Source organism: Mirounga leonina, unplaced genomic scaffold, assembly GCF_011800145.1.
Source record: "Mirounga leonina isolate KUSES-001 unplaced genomic scaffold, KU_Mleo_1.0 Mir_153, whole genome shotgun sequence".
NCBI classification, from domain to species: domain Eukaryota; kingdom Metazoa; phylum Chordata; class Mammalia; order Carnivora; family Phocidae; genus Mirounga; species Mirounga leonina.
Window position 1 is genome coordinate 21,486,168 of NW_023270387.1, and position 21,182 is coordinate 21,507,349.

A 21,182-nucleotide genomic window follows, 5' to 3' on the forward strand; every position below is an offset into this window, starting at 1 on the left:
TTAGCCAAAGAGTGAGAGGGGCCCAGAAGGCAGTTCGGGTGGTCCCCTGTGGGGTGTGAGCTGAGGACTTACCACGCCCGAGCCCCGTTTCATCCAGACGATGGTCAGGGAGGGGTTGCCTGTCCAGGAACAGCTGAAGACTGCATCGGAGCCCAGATCCACGAGCAGGGATTGGGGCTCTGTGGTCATCCGGGGCCCAACTGTGAGAGGAGTAAGGGGGAGACAGGGCTCTTGGTGGGCTGGGAGCTCTGGGAGAGGGGTCTGAAGGACCTGGGAAGTAAGCAAGAGACCCCAGTCCCCCAGCCCGGCCTCCCTCAGGCCCACCCACTGGCAGCAACAGCCCTAGGAAAAAGTGCTCTGGCCCCAGTTCTACTGGGATTTGCCCCCATCTCCTGCCCTTTGTCCTGCTTCCAGGAGGCCCCTCCCCAGCCTGCAGGCAGAGAGGACTTCCTCCTACCCCAGAAATCCTGGGATTTTTCTGTGTCTGCCTTCAGGTCCTTGCTCATCTCCTCCAGGCTTCAGCTGAGGGACCTGGAATCCAGTTACCCTGTGCACCTCGCCCACCTCCTGGAGCCCTCCCAGGGTCCTCCCAGGGGCTCTGAGACAAGGCGTGGAGGAAGCATGCCTCTCCCCGTGTTCTCCACCCTCTCCGAGCCCGCAGGTTATGCTCCGTTCCAGCCCCTCCCAGCCTTTCTCCAACCCCGGTGAAGTAGCTGGGCCTGGTCCCAGGCCCCTGCTAAGTGTTGGTGAGCATTAATGGAGGCTCCTCTCCGTCTCCCCGCTGCACACCACCTGTAACCAGAGCCTCCTGCAGACCAAGCCTTGGTCCCCAGAGTGGGTGTAATGGTGGGATTTCAGGCACGGTGACGGGAGGGTGTGCAGAGAGCTGCTCAGCTGCTTTCCAGGAGCAGAAGAACGTGAAAACCAGGGTCAGGAGACCGGGATTAGTCCCTTGAAAAGGGGGTGGTGGCACTTTCTGTTGAGGCCACTGGGGGTGAGGGGAGGGGTCAGATATAAGTTTGCAAAAGTGCTTTTCAAACTGTAAAGCGCAGTAGATGAGCTAATGCTTATTGCTGTGAACACATCCAACCCATCGGTCAGTGATGGGCTGGCTCACCCCAAGGGGGTCGCTGCCAGGCCACCAGAGGGAGGTGTACTCGGGTCCCTAATGGGAGGCAGCGGGGCCTGTGGTCAGCAGTGGATTTGCTCGAGCCTGGCCTCAGTTCTCCTTCTGCGACTTACTTGCTGAGTGACCTTGGGACTCCATCCCCTCATCTGAGTAATGGGAATAATAATTCCTGCCTCCCTGGGTTACTACAAGGGTCAAGGTATGCCGGAAATACCACACCAAGAAGCTTTTCTTAAAGTGGGCGGCACTGTGAGCTCGTGAGGCATGGTTCTATGGTGTGCAGAGAGCCCAGCAAGGTTCCTGAGCCCCTGAGCAGAGATGCTCCAGGGCCGGCTCGCCTGGGGAGGCCCCTGGACGACTGTACTCACAGTAGACGTCCACCGTGCGGCTGATGTTGGTGCTGCCCAGGGCATTGGTCACCTCGCAGGAGACAGGCTCTGAGAAGTACGTGTAGTCCACTGAGGTCCGATACACTTCTCCGGATGCTTCCTTAATGATCTGGCCCCGCTTGGCCCACCTGCAACACAGGCCCCGCGTGCCGCTGTGGATCTCCTCCAATGGCAAGGGTGTTTCTTCCACCCAGGGGCTGCGTCTCTCTAGAAGCTAGAAAGTGGGGTGTGGCATGGGGTGGCACAGGGCTAGGCCCCCCTCCCACCAGAGATCCTTCAGTGCCGGGGCGGGGAGGGCGGCCAGCAGGAATCTCCATAGAGGGGTAACTTCCGGGGCTAAGGGAAGAGTCGGTGTTGGAGGCAACAGGCTTTGGTCCGCGGGTGACAAGCAGGTTATTCTGGAGAGAGGTGGGTGGACTACTCAATAGATTGGCCCATCTGACTGGCTAGGAAATGAATAAACCACTGTCAGTCCCTAGACAGCTTGGCCATCCCGCTCTGAGCGCTACCGAGGGCCTGTCTATTGGGATCCCCAGTGGGAAAGAGGGAGGCCAAGGTCTAGTGGCACGTGCCCATACACGCATGTGCATCTGCACCCACACACGTGCACATGCATGCACACACACAGACTTGATTTCCAGACGAGGTGGGAAGTTGTGGGAGGGGTATTAGCCAGAGGTCCCCAGGGCCCTTCCTCCAGCTCTCTCAGCTCTCCTGTCCTGACTCCTGTCCCCAGGGTGGGTCCCTTCACTGTGCCCCCTCGTCCCTCCCAGGGATGGCGCTTGCCCTTTCTCCTGCCCAGTTCTAGCCTCCCACCCTGTCTTCACTCCTCGGAGGCTCCGGCTCCATCAGTCCTTGTTTGGTCAGAGGGGCGGGAAGACGGCTGTGAAGTCTTTCATCCGCCAGTCACCAATCAGTACCACCAGAGTGAGAGACTCAAAAGCCCCGGGGTTGCCTTGGTCCTGGCCCTGGGGCGGTGATCACTGCCTTAGACCAGTGCGGGAGGGGGGAGCCTGCTGTCCGTGAGGCAGTGCTGGGAGCCCCCAGGGGCACGCGTGTGTGCATGTGTGTGTGTGCGTGTGTGTGGGGGCCTTTCCCTACAGACCCCCAGGGAGAGAGTTCACAGCGTCCCCTGGTTTAACCCCACTGTGGACAACACTTAACTTTTCACGCAACTTCCAACCGGGCTCCTCCTATTCCAAGCCTATTTCGGGGTGTTTGTCTTATTGTGACCCCATGACCATGAGTCCCGGTAACCACAGCTTCCCTGCGGCCCACGCCTTCACCTCCCCCTTCTCTTGGTCCTGGAGCCGTTGGTGGTACCGAGGGGACCGTCTCCTGCCTGCCCTCCCTCACTCAGCTTCACACTAAGGCCCGTCCAGCCCCAGGAGACAGCCGTGTCTTGGCATCACGTGGAGCGCCCAGGTTGACACCATGTGGTTATTATCGTGAGTTAATATCACATAATTATTAAGAACATGATTAATAATAACAATTATAGTTTAACAACAGAGCAAACCATAGGTCCCTGAGAGCTTAAGGAGCTTCCCAACAAACCATTATGAGTTATTCATGAATCATTTCCATTTCTAACTTTAATTTAATGACCAGACTTAACAGCCAGGCACAGCCCCTGCCTGAGGAAGAGGAATTCAGTGCCAGGCACACGGCTGGGGTTCAGCGTCCAACCTCCAGCTGAATGAAGCGTGGGGTCAGGCGGAGGGGAGCGGAGGGGGGCGGAGGAGGGCTGCAGCAGGTGGGACCAGGAGGAGGGCAGGGTGAGCCCCTCCTGCTCCCCCAGGCCTGCTCCTGCCTCGGGGTACGTAGGTTAGCCCTTCAGAACCTGCAGGCTGGTTCTGAAGGGCTGTCCTCTTCTGTCATTGGAGGAGTTCCTGGAGAAGATGGGGCTTTCTCCTTCTCTCCGGGGCCCTCATGTAAGTCACTGAGGGTGCAAGCTTCACCTGCTCAGCCCCGAGGAGCTCAGGAGAAGTGCTGGGGCTCGCACAGGCCCGGAGCCCAGCGGGGCTGTGCTGTCCCAGCCTTGCCCCCTGTGCAGTGGCTGCCCTTAGCCCCCCAGGGCCTGTCCCTTCCTTAGAGGCGCAACGGGGCGCGGGAGGAATTCCTAGCCTGTCCTCTCCCAGGGTCACAGGCAGGAGCAGGCCGTGGGGGCTGCGCCCTCTGGTATCGCAAACCAAGGCGAGTCCCCTGCTCATATCTCGCTCAGTCCGTCCTTTCCCTCCCTTTCTTTATGTTCCTCTCCCACACCAATAAAACCCTCTGTAGGGGTCCCTTCCAGAAACTCAAGCCCCTCCTTCAAGCGGCTGGCCACAGGGTCCAGGGTGACGCGGGAGCAAGGCCACCTCTCTCAGCCCTTCCCTATCCTCTCTCTTCTTTGGCTTAGCTTTCACCTCCTCCTCCTTCCAGTTGGACCCTGCACACTGCCCCTTCCCCCCAGCCCTGCCTCCACTGTGGCTCCCACCCCACCGCCCCCAGCCCCTCTGAAAAGGAGTCAGATTAAGCTTTTCCCAATCAATGTCTAATTTGGCCGGAGCAAACGTAAGAGGATTAATTATTTATATCACAGAATCAGGAGGCCTGGCTGTCACAGCTGACAGGCTGTCCTTAAATAGCCCCGAGTTTCACACGGGGCGGTGGCCCCGGCCCTGGAATCTGTAGGGGGCTTGGGGGTGCAGGAGAGCCTCAGCAGGTGGGGAGATGCTTTACCTGGTGTGCCGGGACCTGGCCTGCCCGTCTCAGGCCCCTGGTCCTGGGGGGCAGCTGAAGTGACAGACCAGTCCACCGCACCTGCTCCCACCCATGTCCCCTTCCCGGGTGCTGGGGTGGAGGAAGCATGGTTCTAATTTCTGAGATCAGAGCCTCGGAGGGGCACAGGAGGAAGCAATCAAGATGAATATGGAAGTAAAGAAACACAGATCCCTGCAATCTTGTCAAAGTCAGTTGGGAAAAATCAATGTCCTTATGTGAGGAGATTTGTTTAAGGCTTTTCCTCTCAGAGCCCAACACCGAATCTAGAACCACCATCTGCCTGCTGACTGAGCCCTCCCTCGAGGGGCTGGCCCATGTGGGTGGGCGCGGGGGAGGGGGCCCTCCTTTCTCTCCTCTTGCCACCGCCCCTCCACTCTCTTTTCTCCTAAATTTTCCTAGTTGCCCGAAGGGCTTCCCCAAAAAGTCTGTGGAGTCCTGAAGGGAGTGTGGTCCACACTGAAGTGTTTCCGGGCATTTGGCTAATCAGAGGGCCATGAGGGAGGTGACTTGCCGCAAGTGTGAGCATCTGTGGGGAGGCCTGCCCCTTCCCGCACCCACGGCTGCGCCTCTGTAAGCAGGGGCTGACCTGGGACCCTGGGGGGCTGCAGGGGGGAGGTGGAGGCAGAGGGAGACTTGCATGCTCTGTGCTTGTTTATTAACTTTTTAGTTTAAAAAAAAACCGCTTTGAAATTATAGAAACATGGCAAGAATAGGCCAATTAACTGCCATATTCCCTTCACCTAGATTCACTAGTTCTTAACGTATTGTCACATTTCTTTTTTTTTTTTAAGATTTTATTTATTTATTTGAGAGAAGGAGAGAGAATGAGTGAGTGAGAGAACAGAGCTGGGGGGAGGGGCAGAGGGAGAAGCAGATTCCCTGCTGAGCAGGGAGCCTGATGTGGGACTTGATCCCAGGACTCCGAGATCATGACCTGAGCCAAAGGCAGATGCTTCATTGACTGAGCCAGCCAGGTGTCCCTATTGTCACATTTCTTTATGATGATCTCTCCAGAAGGAGATATGAACTTCATCATCATCATCATCATCACTGGTGTTCTGCTTCTAGAGGGGGGTGCCCCAAAGACGAAGCCCCGCTGCCTGGCTTCTGGGGTGTTCGCTCACCCTGTCCTGGTCAGAAGGCAGGGGAGGGGTGGGGGACATTGCTGGGTCCCGGAGCATGGCCCTGCCTGCTGCCCAGCCCTCCCATAACCCGGTCCTCAGATGACCTGGAGCCTGGCAGTGAAGAGACGTGGAAGTTGTACGTTCTGGTCTCCGGGGTCCCACAGGCATTCCTGAGAAGGCTGTGAGGGTGACCGTGGGATGCGTCTGCTTGGGTGCCTGTGGGAGTCTGGGGCTGCCCAGAGAAACGGGTATTCGAGGTCTCTCTGGGCACGTGGGGCTTGGCGTTTAGGGATTGTAAGCAGACCCCTGGTTGGCAGCAGAGAGGAGGCGAGCGCAGGCCTGCAGGTGCACAGAGGAAGCCCAGAGAAAGGGACTCTCTCTGGGTGTCTGTTTTGCATCTTTAGTCACTTCCAGACAGATGCCAGATCCCAGCCAAACCACACCCGCCCCCCTGGACCCACAGGGCCGTGCGCCTGCAGCGAACTTTCCCCTGCCTCCAGCCCAGGGAACGGTCACACCGGACAGGACAGATGGGTTTGCATCCTATTTTAAAATATCCTCAAGGATAAAGACTCCACGCCTTTCCTGGGTTTTGGTTCCAGTGTCCCGGTGTCGTTCAATTATCTGCACTGCGGGGAGCTCCTCCTTGCTTCCAACCTGAATCTTTCTCTGGCTGCCTCTTTGGCCCATTTCCTCTCATTGAGCCCTCTGGTCTGTGCCGCCTCTTGTTGTCCCTGTCCTCCACTCCCCCTGGCCGGCCGATTATCTAGTCTGGGGCCATTAGCATCCCTGGCACCAGCTGATGCTGCGGCTTAATAACCCATCTCAATGGCAGAGGCGACGCTCTGGGCTCCACCATCAAGTCTGGGCTGGTGGGGAAGGACGGGACCGAGTTAGGGCCATGTCGAGTTCCCCAGGGCGTCTAAAGGAGGTGAGTGTCCGAGTCTGCCCTTGAGCATCTCTGAGGGCACTGCGTCTCTTGAAATCTCGTGCGGCGGTGCCCAGGCGGGAGGGTGCCCAGAGGAGCCAGCCCGCATTATAAAGCACCTGCTGCATGCCCCGCGCCGTGCTCCATGCCGAGTGCCCTAAGTGGCTAAATTGCAGTTCTTGCCTTCAAGAAGCTCCATCAACAGGGAAAGACGAGCGTGTAAAACACAGTGCTTTCTTTTATCAGTGTTGTGAGCCAGGGATGCACAGGGGCCATGGGTGGACATGATCCGAGGCGCCTGCTGGACAGGGCCTTCTGTCCCAGAAATCTTACCCTACACAGGTGAACAGTTCGGTGAGCACATGGCTAGAATCTAGGTTCTGATCTTACTGCTTCTCCGGGTTGTTTTACTTTTTTTTTTTTTTTTCTGAGCCTCTCTGCTCTTTTCAGACAGAAGGGATAACCAAGCTTTCCAAACAGAAGAGGTTATACCCACTGCATCCCGTGGAAGGGGAGTGCGCATGTACATGAAGGAAAGGGAAAGTCTACCTGACCAGGGGTGAATGGGTGTGTGGGGAAGGGAGAAGGATCCTGGGCTCCCACAGTGAACCAGCCCGTGCGCTGCGTGCCCTGGACCACAAGCAACACCCTGTGTGATAGGCAGGGGTGTGGAGGGGTCCAGGGGCCAGGCTGTGCCTCGTCAGCGGGACTCTGACCTGTACTGGGTGACAGCTGGGTTGGCCTTTGCAGAGCAGTGGAACGTGACAACGTTGTCCTCCAGCACCGGCTGTGGTTCCACCGACAGGTTGACAAGCGGGGGGTCTGCAGAGAGAAGAGATCCCTTTGCAAACTGGGGAGCTGTGTCCATGGTTTTGGCGCAAGAAGCTCCCCTGGGTGACATGGAGGGTAAAGGCCAGAGATTCTACCAGCAGCCACCACCCTGATGGTCCCCAGAAAGTTCCCGGGGGGTGCCTGCTTCAGCTGGCCTGGTGGTGCGGTCAGGGCTCCCCCTGTGGATTCAAGGCCTGGTGCTTAAATGAACAGCCAGCCAGGAGGCATGGCTTCCTGGGCCCCCAGATGCATGCTGCCCATCTTCCTGCCTTTAGACAGAACAAAACACTTCAGACAAGAGAGTTGGGAAAAGGGGGCGTGGGGGGCACAAGGGGGAAAGTGGACACTAAGCCCCATTTAAATACACATTTTTTTGGTCTTTGAAATGTCTGTTTCATATCTGTTTGCATAAAGGTTCTGGTGCATCTGTTAACTTGGAAAGTGGCATTTACACCCTTTCATCAGCCTGATCATCTCTGCTGGGCCCTGACTGGTGTCACCCAGCCCTCAGCTCTCCAGGCTGGGCGAGTCTTTCTCCTGCAACATGATGAGAAGCCAGGCTCTGAAGTGCTAAAGGGTAGGAGGTGGAGGAGACAGGAAGAGAGGGAGGGAGGGAGAGAGAGACAGAGAGGGAAGTGGGGAGGGAAAGGAGACGGAGGGGGGAGGGAGAGATGGAGGGGGAAGGACAGATGAACAGGAAACAGAGAAGGGATGGGAGGCAGGCAGAGGATACCTACATAGAAGAGGGATAGGGAGGGAGACACAGATAGAGACAGAGAGAGAGAGAGAGAGAGAGATGCAGAGGAAGAACAAGAAAAAGAGAGAAGCAGAGAGATGGAGGGAGACACAGAGAGACACGGACATATACACAGAAACATATAATCAGACAGAGATTTCAGACTAAAAGCAAAAAGCCCGGAGGAGACCAAGCAGACAGACAGAACATGACAGGATGTTGTGGAGAGAGACCCCACAGTATGGAGGACTAGAGAAGAGAGACAGGGAGAGAGATGTGGAGAGATAGGAAGGTGGAAACCGAGACCAGCACCTGTTCTTCGTCCTCGTCATGGTGTACAGGGCTGGCTGGGGTTCAACCCCGGGCTGAGTGAGGAGGGCAGCGTGGTCCCCGCCACCCAGCCAGGGTCCTGGGCTGCATCTTTGGGCCAGTCCTCACCTGAAATCATGGCAAACTGCTGGAAGGGCATGTGGACTTTCTAGGGGTTCCGTCCAGCCCATTTTCAGCAAAAGAAGAAGCCAGTTTCTCAGAGACCGTGGAGAAAAATGCTGACCCCTCTTGGGCGCCTGCGAAGGGCACCACGAGGGGAGCAGGACTCCAACCCACCCGGCCTGAGCCTCTATTTGAGACCACAGGTGGGCTTCCGAGACCCTCAGAGTCCTATGCACAGCCCCCTGGCTGTGAATTGAGGCCAGCTCACCCCGGCGTTGGGATCATTGGACCCCACAGCCCCTCTTTGTCCTGCGGGTGCTCAAGCTGGGTCATGCCTCCCTGCACAGTGCCGGAGCCAGGGGCTGAGACCAAGGAGGTGGGCCACAGGGCTGCACCCATATCTGCAGACAGCTTGAAAGACATGGGGGAGAGAACTCTGGTTCCTGAGCAGGGTGGCTGACTATTCTGGGGACCCTGATCTCCCCATGTGAGCCCCCAGTTCCGGATGCAGACCACGATCCTGGGAGCATCTGTTACGGCAGCAGTGGAGAATTTCATGGAGACTTACAAGGGAAGGGACAGGTATTTCAATGCTCTCTATCTTTGTTTTTAAAACGTAATTCAAGTAGTAAGGAGTGTGGCAAGGACCAGCCATGAGAGCTCTCCTCCCACCTTCCAGGAGAGCTACGACCCCAGAGTTCTGTAGCTTTTCCCCAGCTGCTGCCCATTGGCTGCCCCCTGTGGCCCCCCCCACCCCACCAGCTTCCAGGGCCAGTATTGTCAGGAGTCCCAGCCCCCTTTCTCTGCAGGACCAGCCAGCTCAACTGGGCATCCAAGGGCCCCTAGGGCTCCGATGGCACCATCCCTCCAGATGTGGAGACCCAGGGAGGAGCATGCATCTTGCTGCGTGTTGGAGAGGCTCGTGCGAGGCAGAGGAATTTGGTGATTGCCATCTGGAGCCAAATGCATGGCTGGCTCATGGCCTCACATTGTAAAATTCAGTACTGAGAGGCGGAGTAGAGTCCTTCAACCCAACTCTCGTTTGAGGAAATGATGGCTCCAGTTGGATAGAATCTAGAATCTACCTGCCACAGAACTTGGGGAGAGCTCCAGGAGGCCCCTCCCCACCTGGGTGTCCTTTATAGAGTGAGGATTCTTGGGGAGCAGGGCGATGGGGTATATACCTGTTGGGGGACCCTTCCTGCTCCCGAAATTCTGAGTTTATCCTGTGCGTGCCTCTCTCCTGCAGCTTCCTTACCTCGGCCAAATCCTTGGTACCCCACCTTTCTTCACGGGCCCCAAGAGAACGGGTCCCTAGGAGGCTTGTACACTTGTCAGTCTCATCTGCACCTCCACCCCGGACCCTGAGGTGCCTGGGTCCCTCTGTCCACCCCTCTCCTCTGGATGTGCAGGATATGAATTTTCAGGAGTCTACCAGGCTTCACAGGTATAAATAGTTTATGTCATATCCAACTATTAGACATGATTTTAATCCCACTTGTGATGTCGACTGCATAGCTTTGCAGGAGGGCAGCTTTGATGTAGTTGATAGAACTGAGATCATATTGAACAGATGTTACAGCTGAGAGTCTGTTAGTGTTTCCATCAGCAACCTGAGTGTGCGTGTGTGTGCGTGCGTGTGTGTGTGTGTTCAGGGGAAGTATTGCATCGAGGAGGGGGTGGAAAAGAGAGAAACTCCATGACTCAGTGATTTTATAGCACATTCATTTGAAACTTGGCAGCTGGATGCAGCGTCCAGATGTAGCGAGACTTTGGGGGTGTTAAGCTTTCTCTCCCATTACTCAATCTGGGGGCTTTGTCTTCCGTTGGGTAACATATAAAGACCAAGGGAAACAAACAACAAATGCGCTTTTGCTGAGTTTGGATGCTTCTTGGTTGACTGAGAAAATGGAGCAGGTTTGCAAAGCAGCTCTGATCCAGCCCATGGTGTCCACAGTAAACAGTTGGACGCCTATTGAATGAACAAATGGACAGATGGAGGAGGAAGGAGGCAGGGGGAAGGTGGTGGAGAGGGCATGTGCTTTTGCTTGGCAGGCACATGCAAACACCTTCAGGAGAAGGGACAAGGGGCTGGAGAGCTCTCCCCTGTTTGGGCTGAGAGGGGCACCGTGCATGGTGAGGACAGAGAACAGGTGCAGCGTGCTCACCCTGTGCCGAGCACTGTGCTGGAAACGTCCCCTCACAGCCACCATATGAAGTAAGCATTGTCATTTGCACAGATGGGGGAACTGAGGCACAGCAGTTAAAGAACCGGGCCGGCATCATTCAGTAAGTGGCAGAGCTGGAATTTAAACCAGGAGGAATGCTGTGGTCTTAACCACTTCCCTAGGTCCTCAGATGGGGCGGACCTAGGAATTGGGCACCCAGGTCCTCAGCCTCTCTGGGACCTCATGCCCGATGCCTCCTGCTTCGTGTGGCGGAGGCGTCCTTGGAAAGAGAGCCGGCCAGGGCGCAGAGACCTGGCAAGCCTGGTGTCCCCCTCTGATGCAGACTCTCCGCTGTGTGCCCTGGTGAATGGATCATCTCATTAGAGTACATTACAGGAGCGCCATTTAATACTTGGCGGGCTGTTGTTAGGATGATGGCTTTCTTGTTGACAGGAGAGCTTCTCCGGGCGTGATGGGTAATGGCCTGGAGGGGAGCGGGGCTGCTGCTGGGTCTCCCCCTGCTGGCTGGCTCCTTGTGTGCGGGATTCCCTACATAGCTGGTGTCGGCCTCCTGACCAGATTGGGGATCGGTGGGGGCTACAACCAGCAGCCTGACAGTGGGAGGCTTGGATCTCTTGTGTCTCCCACCCTCATTCGTCCCAGATTTGGCTTGTGTTTGGAGAGACCTCTGATCGTAGTCAATCTTAAGGGCAAGAAGAAACTCTGGACATCATGCGGTCAAAGGACAAGGGACTGGCATCCCCGGGGGAAAAGTGACAAGCTTTGGCCCTCACAGCCCATGGGTGGCGGAGCCTTTTTGGATGCTGGGCCACTTGATCCCCAGAGCATCCTGCTTCCTCTCCAGAGCTGGGCCTACGGCTGCTCCTTGGAAGAAGTAGGTGGGTGTGGACAGCCAGGCAGGGAGGCCCGTCTGAGCGAGCGTCTCCCTCCCATCACCCTGGTCCCAGGTCTAGCAAGAGCCCCGCTCTTCTTGGCTCTGATTAAATGAGGAACAGAAGAAGAAGGCTCCAGTTGGTGGGGGTGAGGGAGTGGTGAAGATGGGAAAGATAAAGCCTTCTCCAAGAACTCGGCTTGCTGTGTCTGGGTGTTTGGAGCAAGCCTGTCTCAGGGTTACAATGGTTTCTGTTGCCTTCTGGAATCTCAGTAGCTGCTGCCAGGATTCTAGATAGACTAGGGACTTCTGCTCACTGGCTCCAAAGTCCATGTCTGAGTGCTGATCCTTCAGACCCGAAACAGTCTGGTATTGGGAGTGAGGCCGCCAGACCACCTTTTTGAGCACTTTTTTTGTTCTCTGGGGCCGACGGACACTGTAGGGAGATTTTAGGAGAGCGATAGGAGTCTTTTTAAGTGACTTTTGGAATAGGGTGCTGGGGGAGCTTTAACGCATCATGACTGTTGACATTAACTGTGAGAACTGACACCCGCTGAGGACCTACTGTGCGCAAGTGTAGAAGAGGGGTTACGGTGCGGGCTCCGGAAAGCCAGGCTGTCTATATTTGACAGTTATGTGGCCTTCGGCAAGCTGATAGACCCTGGGGTGCCTCAGTTTCCCCACATAGGGACCACCGGCATCCTACTTAAATGGTGGTTGTAAAGATGAAATAATCCCTGGAAAGTATGGGCTGACTGAAAGACTACTCTTCTTTCTCTTCTTCTCTCCTTGAACCTTCCATGAGCAGGCCCCCCCCCCCCCCCGGTACCCACCCTCTGTAGGGCATGCACTGCTCCCCAACTCCGGAGCTCCGAGCACCCTGCTGACCCCAGTACCTCTGCTCTGGTTTTCTCACCAAGGGAGCGTGTGGGGCCACCTTGTTAAAGCAGAGCTAGGGCCCTGCTTTATATTTATTGATGTGGAAAGTTCTACCTGATACAGGTTTGGAAATGTGGCTTGAACATGTCATTGGCAAAAGATCCTCATCTGATGTTGTTACTTTGTGTGGCAATAAGGACAAGCCCTTTGGGTGCCCACAAACACAGCCTCGGCCAGTCCAGGGAGCTGTCTGACCCATTTCCTGTCTTCAGACACCTCGCAGGGCTGTGCTGTTGGCTCTGGTGAGCTGGTTGTCCAGGCCTGGCTTTTCCCTCCAACCTGTGCTTCAGGCAGGGAGCGCCGGAGGTGGGGGGGTTCCTGCCCCAGGCCTGGCCCGGCTGGCAGGGGCCGAGTTAGTACTCACGCTGGATGTCGATGGTGACTGAAGTCTCCTTCCCTCCCGGGATGGCTTTGTTGGTGGCTCGGCACACGATACTCTGCCCATTCTCCACATCGCCCGGGGAGATGAAGAGGGTGCTCACGATGCTCTCACGCTTGCCATCTCGCAGCAGGGTCTGGGGGAGCAGGGAGAGAAAGCCCCAGGTCACTCAGCTGGGGTGGCCTGGGCAGGTATGGGAAGACATGCCCCAGCCTCAGAGAAGAAGGAACCCTCAGCTCCGGACAGCCAGGCGTGCGAATCTCTGCAGAGAGCTGGGGGGTTACTGGTGACTCCCTGGCCTGGCCGAGCCCTGGGCTGCAGAAGGACAAAGGAACTAGATCACGTGGGAAAATCAGCCTGGACTTGTATACCCCAAAGGAAATCCGGCTGCAGGTCTCTCCTCTGGTGTCTGGGGGGAGCCTCTGGGTCTGCAGGCAGCACTGAGGTGCGTGCAGCTGGGGGGCTGTGGCCCCCTGAGACAGTGATGTCACCTGTAGGAGGGGGCGCAGCTTGGGGCAGGGGGGAAGGGCAGGGCTGGGCTGGGGATGCAGGTAGAATCAATGCACACTGACCATTTCATTACTTTATCTACGTAAACCCTTCCAACTTCTCGAATCCTATCACTTCGTGAGCTCATTAGAGCCCTGACCAACCAGAAGTGGGACAGATGCCGTTATCTTCCCAGTGACAGATGAGAAAACAGGCAAGGCCAGGAGGGGCTGCAGAACGGTACCAAACTTACACTCCAAGTTGGGGGTGGGAGGGTCCTAGAGGGGGCTGAAGAGCGTCTCCCCAAAATTCATGTTATCTTGGAGCCTCACAATGTCACCTGATTTGGAAACAGGGTCTTCAGAGATCAGCTAAGTAATTCGTAATTAGTTAAGGATCGTCAGAGGAGATCATCCTGGATGGGGGGTGGGGTGGTGTGGGGGGGCAAATATAATGACTGGTGTCCTTAGAAGAAGAGGGGAAGACGCAGAAAGGAAGGAGGAAGAAGGTCACGTGAAGACAGGCAGAGACGGGAGTGATGTGGCCACGAGCCAAGGGACTCCCGGAGCCACCACGAGTGGAGGCAACAAGGGAGGATTCTCCCTGGAGGGAGCACAGCCCGCCGACACCTTGATTTCAGACTTTTTGGCCTCCAGGAGGCGGGACAATACATTTCGGTTGTTCTAGGCACCGGTTGCGGGACTTCGAGGGGGCAGCCCTAGGAAACAAAGGCAAGTCTGAAAGCCTTTGGTTTCCTGCCTTCCATTCCTTCCATTTTCAGGGAGGCCACGCTGTGCCCCTTCCCAGCTCCCTCCCTGGCGGTTTGATGCCCAGCATCCTGAGCTCACGGAGACCCAGCAAGGTAGGTGCTGGCGAGGTGTGTCAGGCAGGAGGGCCACTTCCAAAGTGGGACTGGACTTGTTCAGGACTCAGAGACTTTTGATCCCGGGAAGCTACTTAACTCCCTCCAGAGAAGGGTGCTGGACGCTAATTTCTCCTGCTTGGAGCTGGAGGATAGATGAATAGACTTTACTTCTCAAAACCTCCCTGAAGACAGTCCCAATACTGTTCTCATCAGACCCTGAAAGGAAGGGAGCACTGGCTCTATTTAATAGAAAAGAAAACTTCGTTTAAAGTGAGTCAGAAACTTGCCGCGCAGGGCTGGGATTTGTGCTTGAGGATGGTGACCCCAGAGGCCGTGACCCTCCCACCACTGCTCCCTGCGAGCTAGACTCTGGTTAGTAAGATCTTCACTTAAAGGTGGGAACAGTTAGAGGAATTCAGCAGACTTTTAAGTTCACTGAGCTACTTAGCAGTGCTAAAAAGGAGACAGCCGGCCCAAACTGGAGTCACTTACGTTTAGGGCCCCACATCAGCAAACCAAGACCTAATACCTAGCTAGCCTCCTGCAGTTTCAAACCCCAGGCCCCCCTGGGATGTGACATTTAACTGGCCAGCCTGGAAACCCTTGGTGGGCAGGGGAGGTCATCCTTCCGTTCCCCCTAAGGGAGACCCGGTCCGAAATGAGGCATTCTTTGCCAATAATTTCCTTTTTCCCTCTCCATCTCTGCCTTTAAAAACCTTCCATTTTTGGTACACTTCCTTGGAACTCTTTCTATTTGCTGGATGAGATGCCGCCTGACTCACGAGTCGTTTAATAAAGCCAATTAGATCTTCAAATTTACTTAGTCGAATTTTTGTTACATGTAAGCTGCTGGAACCTTGCTCTCTGGGTCCTCAGCTCTGTGTGGTCCTTCTCAGCAAGGCTGGGGCAAAGCGGGTGGCCTGCAGCACTAGGAGCACAGGACCTGAGCCTCCATCTAGAACAAGCGCATCCTGCTTTAGACAAAGATGTCAGATCCACAGAGCAGGGCAGTGGTCTGGACTATTTCTGCCCACGTTCCAGAACCACCTGGGCCTGGGCAGGCTCCCATGGTACATTCTTTACTGGGACGTGGGGTGGTGGCCTCAGCCCTGGGCAGAGGGGTCCTGGAGCAGGGCTGGGGGGAGTGATGGGGTCAATCCCAGCAAGCCAAGGCAGAGGGGCTGGGCTGTCAGTGGGATGAGGGTCTTTAGCTCAGCCTCAGAGCCAGGAGCTAAACTGGAGGCCAGCAGAATAGGCCCTGGGGTGGGGGGTTGGGGGGCCTGGGGGTGTGTGGTTTAGCCCCAAGCCAAGCCCTATCACAGTAACGGTTCTGGACTCTTCAGCAGACTTCGTGTGTCTATAAATAGCCAAGTATTAATAAGAACAATTTCCTGGATGGAAATAAGACCTGGGGTAGGGTGGAGGGAGGTGGGAGGTGGGGAGGGAGGTCGGTATGGTTCCTCCTCATCCCCTTTTCTTTACTTTTACGCTGTGCTAACGAGAACATTTACATGAAGTTTGACTCTGCCAGGCACCTCTCCAATTGATCTGCTCCCCGCCTGGTGGAAGGGAGAAGGGCTGCCAGGGTGCTGGCCGGAGGGGAGCGGGGAGGCCTGAGCTCCTAATTAGGCTCTCTGACTGCTTCCCTTCCTCCCCACACCCAGGGTGCTCCAGCGCCTCCGAATGATGATTAATGACATATTTACTGTGTCCGGGCATGTGCTTTTCTGGGAAATAAAAATTCTGGTTCAAATTGTTTGTTCCACCTAATTAGAGAAAAGGGAGATGTGTTCTTTAACCAAGGGGAGAGCAAGGGGAAGGCAGGGCCTCAGCAGCTGGCTCCCCCTGGGAAGCTGAGCATCTCACCCTGGGCCCCAGCTCCCAGGGATCGGACCCGGGCCGTGTCCCCAGGGAGAGGCCAGGGTGCAGGCATGGTGTAGGTAGGATGTTCCTGGGGAGGGCCGGGGAGGCAGGCCCACCTGCAGGTGTAAAGTTGACCCCCCACCCCCACCCCCCCGCCCCGTGGCCTGGCGGCCTGTCTGCTCTGCAGCCAGCGCTTGGCCTCTGTCTTCTCAACCTATTTCCCTTCTTCCCTCAGTCCTTCCTTATCCTCACTCCTTTTCTTTCTCTTCTCTCTTTTCCTTCATTCCCCTCTTGCAAATTTCCCCAATCTCCCCTTTTCTCACATGCAAATGAAGCCTTTGGACTTTGTGGTGGTCTTGAAGGTACAGGCCAGGTGGAACATTCTATCATTTGCAGGTTCTTGTCCCAGCCCACTTTCCCCTCCTCTCCCAGCTCCTTCGCTCCTTCTCCCGGTCTTCCCTTCACTGAACTGGGCTCTGGGGACACACCTGGGGCCCCAGCCTCCCACCTCCTGCTCCAGAAACCTTCATTAGCATGCAAATCAGCTCAGGGAGGGTAAGTGGATTATGAATGGCAAGTCACTTTGTCTCTGGGGCCACCACCTCCAAGGCCTGGGGTAGCCCCTCCTCCAGCTTGGTCGGGAGGAGCGTGCTGCCAAATCCCAGCCTCAGAGTCCCCCAGCCCAGCTCTCATGACCCCGCTGGGGGCTCCTGCGGCTCTACCAGGACCCAGCCTACCTGTGTGCGGAGATTCGGGGCAGGGACCCGTGCACAGTGGGCTTTCCACCCCTTGGCCTATGTGTGGGTCCATGGGCCTCCATCCACGAACAGCTTCTAAGCTTTCCAGACTATCCATCCCAGTGGCTGTGTGAGGCGTCTCTAGACCCTGCCTGCCCAGTGCAGCTTCCTGTGTCCCCAGCCCCACTGCGCCGTCCCTGAGGGAAGGCACTTGGCATTCAATTGGCAGAGGCCCAGAGGTGGGGCTGGGGCAGGGGGACAGCGTGTACCCTGTGTGTGGTTGTCCAGAGTGCTCGCTCTGCTCTTCCCAAAGCCCCCAGGGCCTCAGCTGGGCACTGGAGAGCCCAGAGGCCCCACCAAGAGGCGGGCAGCCTGGTGGTGCCTGTGTGGGAACCACAGGTGACGGGGTGGAGCGGGGCGTGCAGTGTGGAGGTTGGAGGGAATGCAGGGGGTGGGTGCCCCAACCCTGGTGCTAAATCTGGGAAGCTCATTGATATGCAAACAGCCTGGAAAGCCCTTGAGTGAGGCCTGATTGCCTGGCAACAAGGCCTCCCTCTTCTCCCTCCTCACTCACCTCCCCCACCCGCTGTGTCCTTTTTTTTTTTTTTTAATCTTCTCTCTTCTTCCCCTTTTTATAGCTGCCTGGGGCGGGGGGGATCCATTAGGGCCTCTTGTCATGTGGCTCGAATGAGGGCTGTAAGGGAAGGTGGAAAACCACAAGGCCATTTGCCCCAGACCTTGCATCCTCGGGGACCCCAGGCTTGTGCCCTGGGTGAGAATGGATGCCCTTCACAAAGAAGGCCAAGATGGATGGCAACTGCCTTGCTGGCTGGAGACTCTAGGCACCTAAGAGAAACAGATGGGAAGGGGTTGCTGGGGTGACTGCTGGGGAGAGAATACACAATGGAAGGGGCTCATGGAGGGAGCTGGGCCCCAGTGAGGGCCTTAAGGGGTGTTGTTCCAGAGTTCCTCTTACAACAGGGCCCTAATGAGGCTCCTGGTCCTGGCGGTGGGTGGGGGGGCCCCTTGGGCAGGCAGCAGCCTGAAGCTGGAGGGAGCAGACAGGTAGGGCTGGAGAGTAACAGGCTTCAAGGTAAATACATATATGACTGGCGGCGTCCAGGAGGAGAGGACTTGGAGAGAGGCCTTGTCACCAGCTCCCTTGCTTCCGCAGCCAGACACCCGCCGGGAGTCCCAGGCACTCACCCAAGCACCCGGGCCACCAGGGTGTTCGAGTGGCACCACAGCCTGTGCTGGGGGGAAGGCGGGGCAGAGGGCACTTCTTTTTCCTGATTCTCCTCCCAGGGCAAGGGGCCTGGCCATCCTCAGTGATGCTATCCTCCACCCTGCTGGCCACATGCTGGAGAGCAGAAAGAAGGTTCCCTGAAACCAGGGCTGCTGGATGACCCCCCGGGAGGCGGACCTGGGATGGAGGTCTGAGAGGAGGGTCTAACAAGACTGGCTAGCCCTCTCTCTGCCAGGTGCTTTCTGTACATCCTTTTGAGTCTCAGAGCAACCCTACTGGGCGTCCATGGCTAACGGCACCCTGTTTTGCAGCTGGGGAAACTGAGGCAGAGAGACTAAGTTACCATAATATGTGATGGAGCCCTACAGTGACGCAGACGTTCCCATCTAGGAAAGGGGGGAGCAAGGTGCACCCTGGGGTCCAAGAGGATCAAGTGAGGGCCGGGCAGAGAGCCTGCCAGCCAGGCACTCTTCTTGTTCGAGCCTTACAGCTATCTTTGAGGCAGGCGCTGTTCTCACTTCAAACTGTATAGGTGGGGACGCCGCAAGGTTAGGTAGCTTGCTTACTCACCTTCGCAGAGCTGGAAGGGGGTGGAGTCTGGATTTGAAGTGAGGCTGCCCAGCTCCGGGGCCCATGGGCTTAACCAGCACCGGGTGACAAATACTGAGGGCTTCAGACCTCAGGGCTGTCCGGGCAGCCCCGGATGATCTTTTCTGTAGATGCTGGGCGCCTGGGCGCTGCTTGACTGTGTGTGCATTTGAGTGCTCTGTTTCTGTCTCTGTTTCAGCTGCTCACATTCCGCCCCCACCCCAGCCCCAAGCAGAGCTTGTGGGGGCAGCTCTGCCTTCGAGTCATCAGAAGTGCCACTGTGACTGGTCCTTGCAGTCCCGGGGAAGGAGCGGGGAGGCAGGGGGGTGGGCTTGGTGGCCCCTAGAGCTGGTTCCACGCGAGCACTGCTGGGTCACCCACCCTTCTCTGGGTGCTCCACGTCATTGGTTTGTAGCTTGTTAGAGCTGGCAGGCACTTGCTCTGGACTGAGCTGTGTGCCCCCCACCCCCCGAATTCATATGGTGAAGCCCGGACCCCCAGTGTGACTATCTATGGTTATAGGGCCTTTAAGGAGGTAACTAAGGTTAAATGAGTTCATAAGTGTGCTAAGGTGTCCTTATAAGTAGAGGAAGAGACACCAGAGATCTGTCTCTCTGCACACACAGAGGAAAGGCCATGTGGGGACACAGAGAGAAGTTGCCGTCTGCTAGGAAGAGAGATCTCACCAGGAACCAGCCCTACTGGCACCTTGATCTTGGCCTTCCAGCCTCCAGAACTGAGAGAAACAGATGTCTGTTGTTTAAGCCACTGGTCTGTAGTATTTTGTTATGGCAACTCAAGCCTACTCATACAGAGTGTCTGATCCGACTCCTCTGTTTTACAGAAGAGGAAACCGAGGCCCAAGGAATGACTCTCCTGAGGTTCACAGAGCAGGGTCTGGAACCCCAGCCCCTTGCTGCCCAGTGCTGCCACGCTGGTCATCTCCCTGCAGGAGTGTGATCAGGGCTGGGGTCGGGGGGTGCGGTGCAGAGGGTGAGCGTGGCCTCCTGCCCTGGCCTGCTGTAGCACTGTGCTAGGCTCTCAGAAGGGCCTTCTCCACATGGATGACGCAACGTGCTGGGGCGAGGTGACCCCTGGACAAGGCTCAGCAGGGTGACTCTGAACTTTCTGTTCACCAGATGGGGGTGTGTCCTCGGCAGGACATAAACCATGGCAGGGGCCAGGCTGGCCCAACTTCAGGGAGGGACTGGACAGATGCCCAGCTGGGAAGGAGCACCTCTTGCCCTCCTTTTCATCCTCATCTGGATGATATATTCCCTCTGCCATATTTTTGTATTTCATAACACAACAGGGGTGGCTGCAGTCCAGGATGTGAGTGAGTAAGGGATTTATTTCTCAGTGCTTCCCCCTCCCCCGGCCCCCCACCGGGGTGAACTTGTACAGGATGGAAGGCATTTGTCTTGGGTTCTGGCACCAGACTCTGGGTGGGGGCCCAGAGGGGGGTGGGGCCTTGATCAGCAGCCCTGGGGCTGACTCCTTGGCCAGGTGTCAGCTTTGGACAGGAAGGACACACCCTCAGAGAAGCATCATTCTGGCTTCATATCCTCCACTGGTGATGAAAACCTTACTTATCTTTTCAAGACCCAGGAAGAGGAGCTGGTGGTGGGGTGGGGAACGGGTCACACATCTCCCCACTTTCTGAAGCCAAGGAGAGCCACAGGGAGAGGAGAGCTGGGGTGCTGGAGGCCCGGACCTCCAGTCTCAGCCTGGGCATGCTGGTTGGCTCTGGGGCCGGACTCAACCTCTCAGCAGCTGCCCCTCTGTTTAAAGCTGCACTGAGAGGAACACAGGAAGGAACGCGGCCCTGGGCACCATGAGACTGTCGTTCGGGCCACTCACCAACTGAGAAGGGCAGTCACTTCTCTTTCAGGCCTTGGCTTTCTATCTGTAGATCAAGGGAACAGGACCGGCCATCCTCCACGGTCCTGTTCATCTTTAAAGACTCTGTGGTATATAAACGCTGTCTGGGACTCTTATTTACAATTTCCTTGAGTGGAGTCTGGTGGGGGCGGCTTTAACATGTACCTGGGATTTTATTTTTATTCAGGTAGGGTGAGGCCAGCAGATCAGGAGATGACTGCCATGAAGAAGGTCCTTTGTTACAGCTCCCTAGAGGTGGGGGAGCCCCGCTCCACATAGGGTCACAGGGGTATGCATCAGGGTTGGTCGGGAGGCAGGGAAAACATGGTGCAAGGCTTTATCATGGTTCTTGTGGGAAAGAATGGACAAAGCAGGGTGAGCAGCTGAAAGGTTTTAGGATTGGGTGGTTTGAATAATTTCCACAAGCTCCAGGCTATAGCACTGATCTCCAGTTATCCAGTACCTGGCCCTGAGGATTTAGGGGTGAGGCTAGCACCTGGGACTCCTAGCAGGCTAAAAGGAGGTGGTGAGGGTCTGGATGCAGGATCGTTTGCATACCAAAGGCATGTTCTCAGCATGTGGTTTGCTGTCTCTGGGAATTAGCTAAGCCTGGGAGTGGCAGTCCCTCCTCATCCGCAAGGCTTTGAGATGTCAAAGCATCATAAAATATAGAAAATAAAAACCTAACTAATACAGGGGCCAGTTCAAGGCATTTCCGGCTCATGGTACCTTGTGTGAATTACAGAAAAATACCCCTGCAGGTAGGTACCTCAGGTGCAAGGCATGGTGAGGGATTATGG

General features: G+C 56.3%; 1 protein-coding gene across 1 annotated transcript in view; it reads right to left on the reverse strand.

Annotated features, from left to right (window-relative positions):
- KIRREL3 (kirre like nephrin family adhesion molecule 3) overlaps positions 1 to 21,182 on the reverse strand; it is a 123,108-nt gene that overhangs the window by 18,772 nt on the left and 83,154 nt on the right. Inside the window, exons 6-9 of the mRNA XM_035009443.1 lie at positions 12,699 to 12,849; positions 7,053 to 7,158; positions 1,498 to 1,646; positions 73 to 200 (exon numbers count right to left, since the gene is read on the reverse strand). Coding sequence (XP_034865334.1) covers positions 73 to 200; positions 1,498 to 1,646; positions 7,053 to 7,158; positions 12,699 to 12,849 — 534 coding nt within the window. The remainder of the gene's footprint in view (positions 1 to 72; positions 201 to 1,497; positions 1,647 to 7,052; positions 7,159 to 12,698; positions 12,850 to 21,182) is intronic.